This window comes from Odocoileus virginianus, chromosome 19 (genome assembly GCF_023699985.2).
Source record: "Odocoileus virginianus isolate 20LAN1187 ecotype Illinois chromosome 19, Ovbor_1.2, whole genome shotgun sequence".
Classification (NCBI taxonomy): Eukaryota; Metazoa; Chordata; class Mammalia; order Artiodactyla; family Cervidae; genus Odocoileus; species Odocoileus virginianus.
Window position 1 is genome coordinate 33,537,955 of NC_069692.1, and position 14,782 is coordinate 33,552,736.

A 14,782-nucleotide genomic window follows, 5' to 3' on the forward strand; every position below is an offset into this window, starting at 1 on the left:
CCATCACTTCATGGGAAATAGATGGGCAGACAGTGGAAATAGTGTCAGACTTTATTTTTGGGCGGCTCCAAAATCACTGCAGATGGTGATTGCAGCCATGAAATTAAAAGACGCTTACTCCTTGGAAGGAAAGTTATGACCAACCTAGACAGCATATTAAAAAGCAGAGACATTACTTTGCCAACAAAGGTCCGTCTGGTCAAGGCTACGGTTTTTCCAGTGGTCATGTTTGGATGTGAGTTGGACTGTGAAGAAAGCTGAACACTGAAAAATTGATGCTTTTGAACTGTGGTGTTGGAGAAGACTCTTGAGAGTCCCTTGGACTGCAAGGAGATCCAACCAGTCCATCCTAAAGGAGATCAGTCCTGGGTGTTCATTGGAAGGACTGATCCTGAAGCCGAAACTCCAGTTTCAGCTGGCCACCTCATGTGAAGAGTTGACTCATTGGAAAAGACCCTGATGCTGGGAGGGATTGGGAGCAGGAGGAGAAGGGGATGACAGAGGATGAGATGGCTGGATGGCATCACCAACTCGTTGGACATGAGTGTGAGTAAACTCCTGGAGTTGGTGTTGGACAGGGAGGCCTGGCATGCTGCGACTCATGGGGTCGCAAAGAGTCGGACACTACTGCAGGACTGAACTGAACTGAAAGAAAGGCCAGTTCTCGGGCAAGATACATTGTTGCACAAGGCTCAAGGAAAGCAGGAGCAGAGAGTGTTCACCTCCTCCTTACAGGGCCTTGGACTGCCTGCCTAAGCTTTACCTCTTTCAATTCCATGGGCAGAGGGGCCTGGTGGGCAACAGTCCATGGGGCTGCAAAGAGTTGGACGTGACTGAGGAACTAAGGCTTTTCACTTTACATACCCCGGCTGAGAGACTGGGGGTGTAGGTGAGATCACCAGTGAATAGCATATTAGTTGGAGGCTAATTACTTTACATCATTACAGTAGTTTTTGTCATACATTGAAATGAATTAGCCATGGATTTACATGTATTCCCCATCCCAGTCCCCCCTCCCACCTCCCTCTCCACCCGATCCCTCTGGGTCTTCCCAGTCCACCAGGCCCGAGCACTTGTCTCATGCACCCAACCTGGGCTGGTGATCTGTTTCACCCTAGATAATATACATGTTTCAATGCTGTTCTCTTGAAACATCCCACCCTCGCCTTCTCCCAGAGTCCACAAGTCTGTTCTATACATCTGAGTCTCTTTTTCTGTTTTGCATATAGGGTTCTCGTTACCATCTTTCTAAAGTCCATATATATGTGTTAGTATACTGTAATGGTCTTTATCTTTCTGGCTTACTTCGCTGTGTATAATGGGCTCCAGTTTCATCCATCTCATTAGAACTGAAGCATATTCACTCTTAATTGATGTTGGATGGATGGCTGGGACCAAACAAGAAAAAATCATACAGGATACTAAGGCAGGTGAGCCGTCATGTGTGGTGGTCACGGGTGGGTGGGTAGGGAGGCTGGTGAAGGCTGTAACTCTGTGTGTGTGTGTGTGTGTGTGTGTGTGTGTGTGCGCGCGCGTGCGCGTGTGTGTGTGTGTACTCATGTGTATGCACAGAGGTTCAGACCAGGCTAATGGCAGCAGGAGTATGCTCCAGATTCGTGGGGATAGGAATTCACATAACACATCACCAGGCTTAGTTGGAAGGAATCAGGCATTTGTTGAAGGTCTTCTGAAACTACCATTAAGTGGGGGTAAGGATAGTATGGACTTATATTTAATTTCCTAGATAATCAGCATGAAGATATTCTTTGTCTTGTGATGTGTTGGGAATTATCTACGTTGAATATTCAATTCATAAATTGACTCTCAGATTGGTGATGCTCGTAGCACTTAAAATAGTTTCGCTTTATTGTAATCAGATTTTCCATGGTGGTCTAAAAGATACTGACTACTTTTAGTTCATTTAGAGGTGGGTTTTGTGTATACTGTCTCTTCCTGTTACTTCCTATTCTCTCCTTCCATTTGCCTACACACCTGTGAATACAAACACACATTTACTCACATAGTTCTATACATACTCACTTATATACACACTTATACTTTTACCCAAGTGCATACACATACTCTGTACAGATACAGTCACATGCCCTATATTTGGCGCTTGAACAACACAAGTTTGAATTGCATGGATCACTTATACGTGGATATTTTTCAGTCGTAATGACTATAGCACTACACAATCCATGGTTGGTTGAATCCACGGATGTGGAGGAACCTTGGATACAGAGGACTGACTGTAAGTTCTATGTGAATTAACCCCCACTTTGTTCAAGGGTCAAGTGTATGAGGTCATCTGTTACTTTAGAAGGATTTAGGTATCCAATATCAGTAGAACTCTTAGATTGAACAGAATCCCTTCTTAAAGAAATGAGGCATCTTTTACTGATCTGTTTATGACTTGGTGCTTTCCTCTATTACTTCCTGGAGGGACTTGAGGCATTTAGTATTCTTTTGAAAGAAATGATTGGTGTTTTTGGAGAATTGATTATGAGTCTCACTTGGAGATGCACACACTGGGAGAATCTGATGCCATCCTCTGCAGGGCATTGTTGGCACATAGTTGCCGGCACTTTGATTCTTAAAACAAGTTAGTAGCTTCCAGCTCTCCTTGGGGACTGGAGGAGCACGAATCATTTAAGTCCACAGCGACTCTTTAAAACGCATTGCAGCCGTTGTTCCAGGCCCCTTCTCAGCCTGATCAGAGCTGCTAGTGCAGGCAAGCTACTAATCTGGTCTCAACTTCTTTCTCTGCCTTCGCTTTTTCTATGGCAGAGACTTTCCCAAGAAGTAATAAGAGGAAGGAGAAGTAGAAGCAAACCACCAGGAGCCTGGATAATGGAGAACTGGCTCATACCCAGGGGCGTGAGTGGCTTGGATCTGGTGATTTTCTGCTGTAGCTTTGGGACAGCCAGGGCGACATTGTCCTTGCCACCCATGTGAGCGCGTGTGTGTAAATATTAGCTTTTTGGGAGTTCCCTGGTAGTCCAGTGGTTAAGACTCCATGCTTCCATTTCAGGGGGCAAGGGTTGGATCGCTGGTCAGGGAATTAAGATTTTGCATACCTCATGGTGCAGTCAAAAAGTTAAAAAAAATTAGCTTTTTGGTCCTAGATATTATTTACAATATCTACTTACACAAACTACTCCAGGAAACATCCAGAATAGTGGGAAATTTTCCTTAATTTTGGTGAGTAGGAGGATAGACTTTGAACATTCAACAATTCTTAAAATATACATAATATGTTTGTGTATGATATGAGATATCACTTCCTGACTGGAAAAATTTAGAAAAGATAAAGTGTTTTTTTAAAAGGATTAATAACTTGTGACCCCAACACCCACAGAGAGCTTCTGTTAATTTTGTAGTATGTTTCTTCATCTTTTATCAAGCACATACATGCATATATGTTTCAAAATTGAGATCATTATGTTGAAATAGTTATATCCTGCAGTTTGCAGTTTTTGATTAACTGCATTATGGCCATTTCCTTTGTCATTAAGTATTCTTCAAAACAATGTAGTTAGTAGTTGCATAATATCCTATCCTATAGCTACACTGTAACTCATGTGATTAATCTTTTTTCTGGACTTGTGGGTGGTTTGTTTCATTTTTTCTTTAGTTTTGGCTGCACTAAGTCTTCACTGCTACATGCTGGCTTCTCTGCTTGCGGCGGTCAGGCTCCTCATTGCGGTGGTTTCTCCCGTTGCAGAGCATGGACTCTAGAATGTGCAGGCTTTATTAGTTGTGGCTCAAGGGCTCCAGAACACAGTCTCAGTAGCTGTGGCACACAGGCCTAGGTGCCCCAAGGCATGTGGCATTTCCCTGGACCAGGGACTGAACCCATGTCCCCTGCTGGCAAGTGGATTCTTTACCACTGGACCGCTGGGAAAGTCTCTTGCTGGTGATTTTAAATAATTTTTACTAACATTCTATAGTAAATATTGTGTATTTATTGTGTGTGTGTGTGTGTGTGTGTGTGTGTGTGTGTGTGTATACATATATATCTGCTTACCTCTGGTTGTTTACTTAAGCTAAATTTCTAGTTGGGGAATCACTGTCTCAACAGCTGTAAGCTCTTGGTCTGCACAGCTAAATTGCTTTCTAGAAGGACTATTTCGATTTATATTCTCATCAGCAGTGTCTGAAAGTACCTCAAATGGTATGGAATTGCTGTATCATTTGGTAGTTTTATTTTTAATTTTTGAGTAACCTCCACATTGTTTTTCATAGTGGCGGCACTGATTTACATTCCCAACAATAGTGAATGAGGGTTCTTTTTTCTCCACATGCTTGCCTATACTTGTTATTTCTTGTCCTTTTCAGCAATCCTTTTAATGTGGAGTCACATTTGATGTTTTGATCAGTATCCTTACTAGAGAATTGCATGTGGATTTGGCCCTCTTTAACACAGGCGTGAAGCATGGAGAGCCTGGAAAGTAAAACAGCAAAAGGGAAAGGGTTTTGCCGCTCCACCGCTCGCCCTGGGGAGCCAGATCAGAATCAAAGAACCTAACGCTATTTTCCTGAATTTGTAAGAAACACAACCCTCCATTGTTTTTGTTATTCGTTTGCGACCCCATGGACTGCAGCATGCTAGGCCTCCCTGTCCCTCACCATCTCCCGGAGTTTGCTCAAACTCATGTCCATTGAGTCGGTGATGCCATCCAGCCATCTCATCCTCTGTTGTCCCCTTCTCCTCCTCCCTTCAATCTTGCCCAGCATCAGGGTCTTTTCCAATGAGTCAGTTCTTTGAATCAGGTGGTCAAAGTGTTAGAACTTCAGCTTCACCATCAGTCCTTCCAGTGAATATTCAGGATTGATTTCCTTTAGGAATTGACTGATTTGATCTCCTTGCTGTTTTGGGGGGGCTCTCAAGAGTCTTCTCCAACACCACAGTTCGAAGGCATCACTTCTTTGGTGCTCAGCCCTTTTTATTGTCCAGCTCTCACATCCATACATGACTACTGGAAAAATCATAGCTTTGACTAGATGGACCTTTATGTTTTAAGAAAAACCCTGTTCAGCAGCTTTTCTATCAATAGTTATTTATTGTACTTGGATGTGTTTTTTGCTTATTTTTTGATAGATTATAAGATAGAAAGAATGCTGAATATCCTTGAAAAGCATGCACGTATATACCCACCCCATACTCTACTGTTCTCTATTTGGAGGTGTTTAGGAAGAGGTCGTGGGGGAATTTGGGTCTTGGGAAAGGGTTGGCTTGAGTGACCTTTGCTGGTGTTTGTATTTTGAGATCTGTGAATTAGCTTCAGAGAGACTGGGAAAGGGGGCGTGGTGTCCTCATTGCCACATTCAAGTTTGATAAGAACTTTTCTAAAGAGGAAATGTTCAGAACCCTTGCTGCTTGTTTGACACAGTGTTAAAGGAAGCAACCACGGGCATAGCTGGCACCCAGCCCAAGCATGAAACAGGGAGGTGAGTGAACACCTTGAAAACTGTGTGTGTGGGCGTCAGCCCCGTGTTCTAGATATTGGCTGGGTAAGGGTCCAAGGCTGCAGTGGTGCTGGGAAGAGCTGGAGTGATACAGGAAAATGAAATGAGTCACTTTTTCCAAAGAGTGGGGAACATTTCCATTAGCAAAACTTCAAGAGAAAAGTTCTTTATTCTGTCTGGGAGTGTCCTCGGGGTTAAGGGCCATTTGGTTTTCTGATAAATAACCTCTCCAGTTGTCTGAAAATATTAATAACCACTCATTAGTCATTTTACTAATTTATTTTATTGGACTTTTAAGTTAAAAAGTGATACACAATTGTCACAATGAGTTGAATTAGGCAGGTGTGTTTTAAAAGATTTATCACCTCCTCACCTACACTGTGTGTGTGTGCTAAGACTGCTTCAGTCATGTCTGACTCTGTGAGACCCCATGGACTGTGGCCCATGCCCTCCTTCAGAGGATGTTCTTCACCCAGGGACTGAACCAGGTCTCCAGTGTCTCCTGCATTGGCAGGCAGTTTCTTAACCATCAGCGCCACCTTCCTATAGAATATTGTGCAGCTATTAAAAAGATACAGTATTCTATTTTAGTGAAAAAATTATAATGTGTGTAGTGCAATTCCACTGTTTAGTTTTAAAATAATAAAATAAAAAAGACAGTTATATACATGTATGTAAATTTATATATGAAAAATAAAGGCATAGATGTCCAAATCACTCCCGTAGAAAACCAAGATTAGGGATCTGAAGTGAACCCTTCTGTGCCTTTTATGTTTCATATACAAATTTACATACATATACATATATGTTTTTGTATTATTTTAAAACCAAATGGAATTACATTATACACATTACTTTATAATTTTTTTGCTAAATAGAATATTGTATCTTTTTAATAGCTGCATAATATTCTATAGGATTGATATAACAAACTTTATTCAGTCAATCCTTATTGATGGATATTCAGGCTGTTTCCATCTTTGTTTTCTTTCTATTTTTTTCATTGACATAATACTACATTCAACATCCATATGTGTCTATCTTTACATACTGATGCTTTTATTTTGGTAGAATAGAGTACTAAAAGTGGAGTCCTGAGCCAACATATAAGTGCATTTAAAATTTCAATAGGTGACATCAGGTTACTTTCCTGAAAAGCTTTTAACAATTTGTACTTCCACCAACCATGTTGTACAATGTCTGACCCTCCACATTGGATGGTATCAGGCTTTAATTCTTACCAGCTGGATAGGTGACATTATCTGTTTGTTGAGTACTCTTTGAGAAAAAACCTCGTTTTGAAAAATTATTTCATAAAGTTTACATCTTCAATATAGGCATTTATGTTAAACATATCACACGCACACAACACATATAACCTGTTTCTACTGCTGACTTTTTTCGTTCTTTTTGACTGGTAGCATGTTGAGTGGATCTGCTGGTAGAGGACCTATGCATAAGAAGGGATTGGCAAATCCAGATAAAGGGAGGATTGAAGTGTAAGTTTTCACTCTTCGCTTCACTCTTTTTATCAGGGCCAGGATATGAGGATGGGCATGTGAGCTTCCAGTCCTTGCTTATCAAAGCGGACCCTTTCTTAATGGCATGATAGAATGGTCTCTTCTTCATGGCTACCCATTGTCTTTGAGTGACAACACCTGTGCTCTCATAATTCTGGAGACTCTAGAAAGAATTACTGAAAAATATTCTGTGACAGGTAGTTGGAAGCTATGCATTCCCAGGTCAGGCTGTCAACTCATCAGGAGAGAGGCAAGCTCAAGTCTTGGTGAAGGGGATGGAGTCTGGGGACTGCTTTTGTTTGAATCCTGGCTCTGCTACTGTCCAGCTGTGTGACTTTAGGCAAGTTAGTTAACTTCTCTGTTGATTCAGTTTTCCTATCATAAATGCAGATAGTAATAGCTCCTGTCTCATAGGATTGGTGCCAGGACTAGGGATGGGAGTTAATATGAATTCAATAATAAATAAAGCACTTCAAGTAGTGCCTGGTACACAGTAAGGCCTATGTACATGTTTGCTATTATTATTATTAATTTTTATTGTTCCTGATTGAAACAGTGACAGTTCCCATTGAAATGGGTTCTAGTGACACATAGTCATGAAGGGGGGCAGCTCTCCTGGATGAAAGGTAAAGAAAAGGGCTGTAGAGAGGACAGCCACAATGGAGTGCAGACAGTCATTTATCACGTAGATCCCGTGCATTTTGTACCTGGCTTCTGACTTTCTGGGAATGGACTTGACTGAGGCAAAGAGGGTGGTCCCCAGCTGTGAAGTGACCCCAGTTCATCTCTGATATCCTCTACCCCCGTGGCCCCTTGCTGCCGCTTCCGCATCTTTATCTCATTTTTGGTCCCCAGCAATACCGGATAAAGCATTTTCCTAACTGCTTTCCTGAGGGAGAAAATAAGTGAAAAATTTGCGTGTGTCTTCCCAAAAGGAGCAGTGATGTGGGCTTCTCAGCTTCTGGCTCCTGAGCTCATAGATCTTCAAGTTGGGGGCAATCAGAATGGACTCATATAAGCGTGAGTCAAACCATTTTGATCTGAGAAGACTGAACATGGTGAACCATGGACAAATCCAGTAGTTTACAGGGTCCATGAGGCAGGGGGATTTGCCTTATGTTTTGTGGGGAATGTGTTTATTTAAGCAGAACAGCAATCAAGTTTTGAACGACTTTAGTGGGAAAATGTTTACAGTGTTGCAGGAAGTGACAACTAATGATAATAATGACAATACATAAGTTGAAAAATACTGAAAGAAACACACCAAAATGTTAATTGCCATTACCTTGGATTGGTGTGATTATTGGTGCTTTTGTTTTCTTCTTTATGTATATGTGTGTGTGTGTATGTATGTATTATATATATTTATACCATTTCTATATACAGATTTAAGTTTTTTCAAAATGAATATATATTATTTTCTTTGATAGAAAATGAGATAGAGTAATTACAGACTGTAACCAATAAAGCTATTAATATAGAAACAGCCTAAATGGCTATAATAGGGAGCTGAAATAACAAAACGAAACTGTGGTACATCTGTATAATGAAGTACAATACAGTTATCAGGGAGGTCATAGAGTAAAATTAAAAGGTTTTCATTATATGTTGTTAAGTGAAAAAAGTAGCATGGGAAACTAGGAAAAGCTCACGGGCAGTAGGGAAGACCCAGCACAGCCAAAAATAAATAAATTAAAATTTTAAAAAAGTAGCATAAGAAACAATATATAGTAAATGCTACATTGCATATGTAAATATATGTAAATATATATATGTGAAAAGTGAAAGTGAAAGTCGCTCACTCGTGACCGACTCTGCCACCCCATGGACTATAGAGTCCATGAAATTCTCCAGGCCAGAATACTGGAGTTGGGAAGCCTTTCCCTTCTCCAGGGGACCTTCCCAACCCAGGTCTCCTGCATTGCAGGTGGATTCTTTACCAACTAAGCCACAAGGGAAGGAAGCCCAAATGTATATATAAATTAACATAAATTTCAGGAACAGCATAAATGAAAATGTTATGACAAATGGGATTATTGGGGTTTCTTTTATTTTTTGCTTACCTGAATTTTCTAATTTTCTGCAATAAAACATGGATTACCTACACAATAAGTGAGTGTTTATATAACTTAAAAAAATAGACATCCAAAGACTATTCTTAGGGCAATGAAATCCTCTAAGAGTTGGTGACAAATTATATGCTTATTGAGCTGTGTTGCCATCTGGTGGCTCAAAAGCAAAAACTCACTCTTCTTTCTGCAGCTTGCATTTGGAATTAGGAAATCAAAGCCAAATACTGTGTCATGTTTCAGATGAATGCCTAGACAGTTTTAGCGAGTTAATGAAAGTGTTCCTTTGATTCACAGGAAAAAAGAAGTAACCTGGTGACCAAGCAAGAACCTGATCATGGGTGTAGTGTTGAATTTTACTTAAAAAGTTAAACAATCTCTGTTTTGCTAAATGTGTTTGCAGGCATGTTCATCCATAAAGACAGTTCTGAGTTATCCATTTTATGGGTGATTCAGGGCAAAATTTCCTTCCTAACCTATTTTTTTTTTTTCAACTAGTTGACATAGTAAGCAACCTGTAACAACACTACAAATGTTTGTGGAATGAATGATCCCTTCTGGCTGACTTAATCCAACTAACAGTTGGTACATTTTCATGGACTATAAATTAATTTAGAGATGAACCAGCTGAAGCACTAGTTTCCTTGACATGCAAACATAAAATAATAAAATGCTTCGCAAAGCCCAGCGATGGGTGTAGTTTAGTGCCATTCTGAATACCCTGCTCACCCCTCACCATCTAGGACGCACTCCTGAAATTCATCCAGCCCACTCACTGAATTTAACTTCTCCCTCTCACCTTTCTGCTTCTGTGTGTAAAATCTAAACATTTGGACAGTGCCTCTGGGGAAAAGCATTGTTCATGCCTACCCTGCACCATTCTTCTGAGTTGCCCAGGAAGCCAAGTGGCCGGTAGATGGTTGCTTTTGAGGACTAACCCTTGCTTTCCTTACCACCCTGCAGGTGAGCTGATCAATCTGGCTATGTACTGTGAGAGGATAAGGAGAAAATTCTGGCCCGAGTGGCACCACGAGGATGACAACACCATCTACGAGTCAGAGGAGAGCAGTGACGGGAGCAAGACACACACGCCCCTGCTGGATTTCAGCTTTTACTCAAGGACAGAGACCTTTGAAGACGAGGGAGCAGAGAACAGTTTTTCCAGAACCCCAGACACAGATTTCACTGGACACTCGCTCTTTGACTCCGACGTGGACATGGATGACTACACAGACCACGAACAATGCAAGTGACGGTCAGCCTTGCTGACCCTCCTTTGCTGGAGCTGCCTCTCCCTGGGGTCCGTCCAGCTTCCCAGGCAGAAATCCATCGAGCTGGGAGCAGATCTTCATGCTCGGCACGGTTCTCGCAAGCTAACTGGAGTAGGGCAGCCTTATTCCTCTTTTGTACAAACCAGACACAGAACCATTCCTATGGCTCCCTTTAAAACAAAGAGGCAAAAAAATAAAAAAGTCAGCATGGTTCCTAAAATTCATTTTTGTTTTCATTAGAAAACTAACGTTGTGTGGTAGAGCAGGTGCAAGAGCGGGTTGTCCACAGACTGCTTAGACATTGGTCCCCTGCAACCCGAGGGCTTAGGTGTGAGCTGGATCCTTGAACGTCCTTCATCTGGTAGGATTCAGAGTCGTGAGTGATGTCATCAGAAGGAATGCAGGAGATAAGTGTTCTTTGGTGGCCGCTTGTATTTTCTGTGTGTATATTGTATGTTGAAATATAAGTCAAATAAAATCCATAGATATTCAGTGAACACCTACTACGTGCAAAGCACTGTGCTAGGTGCTAGCCAGTATTGGTTTTATCCTAAGCCCTGCCAGTGACTAGCTATGTGATTCTGGGCAAGACCCTTAATTCTTGTGTGCCTCATTTCCCCCGCCTGTAATGTGGGGGTGACTATAGTCTCCACCTACCTACCTCACAGGGGTGATGTGAGGATTCATGTGGTAACATTTGGGGCTTTAAACCTCGAGGACGAGGTGTGACATAAACACATTTTGTTCTTTAATGTGCTTCGTGCGTGTGAAGATCGGCGGGCGGAGGAATTCCATATTCAGGCAACAGCAGCCACGGTCTCTCGCCCAAGCTGAGCCGATGGAACTCACACCAAGGCACAGTTAGGACGCGTTCATCATCCTCTTTGTGATCTTGCTTGAATTGAAACCTTTCGTTGAAAGAACCTTGGAAATATTTTTACAGATCATCAACAGCTACAAACAGTCTTCAATTCTACTGTATATTTGCGGAGAAGTCTCTTTTGTTGCCTGAACTCACACTGGAAAGCTGTCTCTTGTTGATTCTGGAGTGTTAAGTTGCCTATGTTTGATTTACTTGATAAAGCTCAGGAATAAGATCTATTTAATAGAGGTGAAGGGAAAAGGATTTGATTGATTTTTTTTTTTAAGCAGAAGCTCGCCAACTTGTAATGTCTTTTTTTAAAACAAACTTTGCAAGATGTACTGAAAAGATGAAGAAGGAAGAGGATCGTTGTAAATGATTGGCAGGGCACTTTGTGCTGGGTAGACTCTATGCAGTTTTTATTAATGCAACTTTTCTGGTCTTCTCAGCCCTTGTGCAGTGAGGGGAAGCCAATGCTGAGAAGAATCTTAATGTTTCTTAAGGGTTTCCCTCCCCTTCCTGTCCTCTCTTTCCCTGCCATAGAGCACCTGAACTCTTGGGGTTACAGTGTTGACTAAGGCACTCTATCTCTGAAGACATAGTTTTGGTTGACTTAGAACATCTTCCAGTGAAATATGGGGTGAAGATCCTGGGGTGATGGCTGTGGATTTGGGCTTCTGACCACAACTGCCTGAGGGAGGGCTATTCCTAATGGGGTTAAAAAGGAACTTCTTAAAAGACAGCAACTTCTGAGAAGTTCATATACTTTATTTGAAAAAGACTCTGAATATAGTTTTGGCAAAACAGTCCTAGAATGCCGTGGATTCACAAAGACGTAATGGGAGAGAGTATTTGAGGTGATTTACCGTTTAAGCAATGTGTAACTAGGAAGAAGTGCTGAAACACTCTAAGCTGGACATTTTTATTCCACATAAAACTCAGTTGTTAGTATCTTATCAAACCCTTCATCTTTGAGGGGACTGTTTGATGCCTAACGAGAATGTGTTAGAAGATATATGAATGGATAAGCCTATTTTGTTTCCAGCATCATTTCCAGGATTACCCACCTCTTATCTCTCTAGCAAATGCATTCCAGGACCAACTGGTGGTAATTCTGTGTGACAGGGGAAGTCCTGGCTTGAAAATGTGGAGTCGACAGACTGTGGACCTAGCTCTGCTAAGACTGAGTTGCCCTTTCTCCATCTTCAGTTGAAAAGAGTTGGGTTTGAAATTTTGTCTATAATTTATTCTTCCTGTATAGCACAAAGTATACTGTATCTTCATGCTAAGAAGTTTTAAGTTATGAGTATGTGGGGTCACAGATATTTATTATTTTGTATTACTTGGAGGGCACATCCATGGAGAACCAACATTAAATATGTGAAACCTTCATTCATTCTCTCCAGGTGCCTCCCACAGGGGCTGAGTCCTGGGTACTGCCCGAAAACTCATGTTTGGGTATTCAGCATTTTGTAGGTATAACTTGATTAGGAACCCTAGAACATACCCAGGTTTTACTTTCCCAAAGTGGGTTTTGGAAAAGTAATGACTAAGACAAAACCCACAGTGGTGTGGGCAACTTATGCAGTCTTGATTAGGTGGGCTTTAATTTTATATGTTTCATTCTTAGGCTGCCCAGATTGAACTGTTCTCTTATTTGATGAACAGGTGCTACTTATAAGAAAAATAACAAGAAATTAGGGGATGTTTTGGTCATCTGACTCTCTTGTTCAAGTTCTGTATTTCTTTTTTATTGGAAGATAACTTAAGGAAATGTGATCTTTAATGCAAGAGGTGCTTTTGGATGGCCAGAAGACCTGTGGGCTACCTGTTCTTTTTTACCTCTCATTGTAAAATTAAATTCTATCTTTTTCGCCACCTCCCTTTGCCCCACCCCACCCTCATCTCCACTTGTCTGGATGAAGGAGCAGCCAAATTATACTTTGCTTTGCTTATGTCAGAGTAGATACAAGGATGATTTAAATTTATGCAGAGGTAAACCATATTGCCAGAGGTTCCCATTTCTTTTGTAACATCATGATTTGTGAATATTAATGTTACCAAGGCAATGGGCTACCCAGCTGACTGATCACAGACTTAGAACAATTGGACTTGAACCAGAACTTGAGTCTTGTCCTCACGTGAGCCCTACTTGTGTGTACTGAGGTATGAGGATATAGGTTTGTGAAACAACTAAGGTTCAAGGAAAGGAGGTGTTAAGGATTATAGCTGTGGGAATCTTGCCCAGATTACTCGAGAGAAGGTATAGACTCATAGACATGGATAGCTGAGTGGTGGATTTGCTCTGGAAAGCCATATTTATTTGAAGGGCAGGCCCAGAACTGAGGTCTTTCACCTTGCCTTACAGAGTTCTTGCCATTACATCAGCTTGACTCGGATTATTTTTAAAACCACCTCCCCGAGAGCTCACTCCATGTTTGTAGAACCGGCGCATCCCAGCCTCTCAGAGAGTGCTCGAAATCGATCAGCCTTATCCCCTGTATCTCTTCACCCGGGTCAGTTCAAGGGATCTTTGTTCGGTATCTACTCTGTACAAAGTGCTGCCTGTGCTCTGTGAATGTCACCAAGATGGACATGTAAGTTACCAAGACCCTTGTTCTTGGATTGGATCTTTTAAGGAATCCGTGCCCATGTGATCTCTCACTGGGTTTTAGTTACTCACTGATGATGGGCTTCCTTGGTGGCTCAGCAGTCAAGAGTCTGCCTGCAATGCAGGAGACTCATGAAATGTGGATTCAATCCCTGGCTTGGGAAGATCCCCCGGAGGAGGAAATGGCAGCCCACTCCAGTATTCCTGATGGGAAAGTCCCATAGACAGAGGAACCTGGCGGGCTAGAGTCCATGAGTTTGCAGAGTTGGACACGACTGAGCACACATACAGTGGTTTTTAATTTTTGTGTCTCCACTGATAATCTAATGCAAGTCCTATGCCCTAGTCCCAGAAAAATATGGAGATATATGAAATTTTGCATATAAGTTCAGGAGATCTAGAAATGTCTTGAAATTACCTGTGGATTCCTTAGGGGGTTCATGGACCACAGTTGAAGAAACCTTGTTTGAAAAACAGTCTTTAAAAGTTAACTGCTGTTAGTGTTCATTTTTGCTTGCTTTTATCCCAGCCAGACAGGAGATGAATTAGAATGGCAGGTGCAAGCACAAGGAATCTGTATCGTTATCCACATGGAGAGTGCTCTGTGACAAGGAAGGAAGAAGAGGCGCCTCACGTTGAGAAAATATCCTTCTTTTGACAAGTTTGGCATTTTGAAAGTGAAAGGATTTTGTTGTCATCATCACTGTCGTCTACCTTCTAACCACCCAGAATGTTGATTTTGCAAAATCAGTTCAGGGACAGGGGCGTCACTTCAGCCCTGAAACCCACCACCTCTGCATGGATAAGCTGATTGGTCTGTGGCTTAAGGCGGGAGAGAAGAAGCTGAATTTTTCCTTATAGGAATAAGTTCTGCACAATCAGATTTTTCTGCATTGATTAATTAATTAATTGAACAACTGTTGAGTGTATATTCAATAAAAGGATGGTGCCTTCGGTTGATAGGGAACAACTCAGGC

The 14,782-nt window shown here is 41.6% G+C and overlaps 1 protein-coding gene across 5 annotated transcripts in view; it reads left to right on the forward strand.

Moving 5' to 3' along the window:
* The window catches only part of FAXC (failed axon connections homolog, metaxin like GST domain containing), a 68,756-nt gene extending 57,927 nt beyond the window's left edge, over positions 1-10,829 (forward strand). For all 5 annotated transcript variants that reach the window (XM_020892354.2, XM_070450073.1, XM_070450071.1 and 2 more), the window contains one exon: positions 10,025-10,829. In XM_020892354.2, the coding sequence (XP_020748013.2) occupies positions 10,025-10,314 (290 nt within the window). In that variant the 3' untranslated portion in view covers positions 10,315-10,829. The remainder of the gene's footprint in view (positions 1-10,024) is intronic.
* Positions 10,830-14,782: the final 3,953 nt, after the last annotated feature.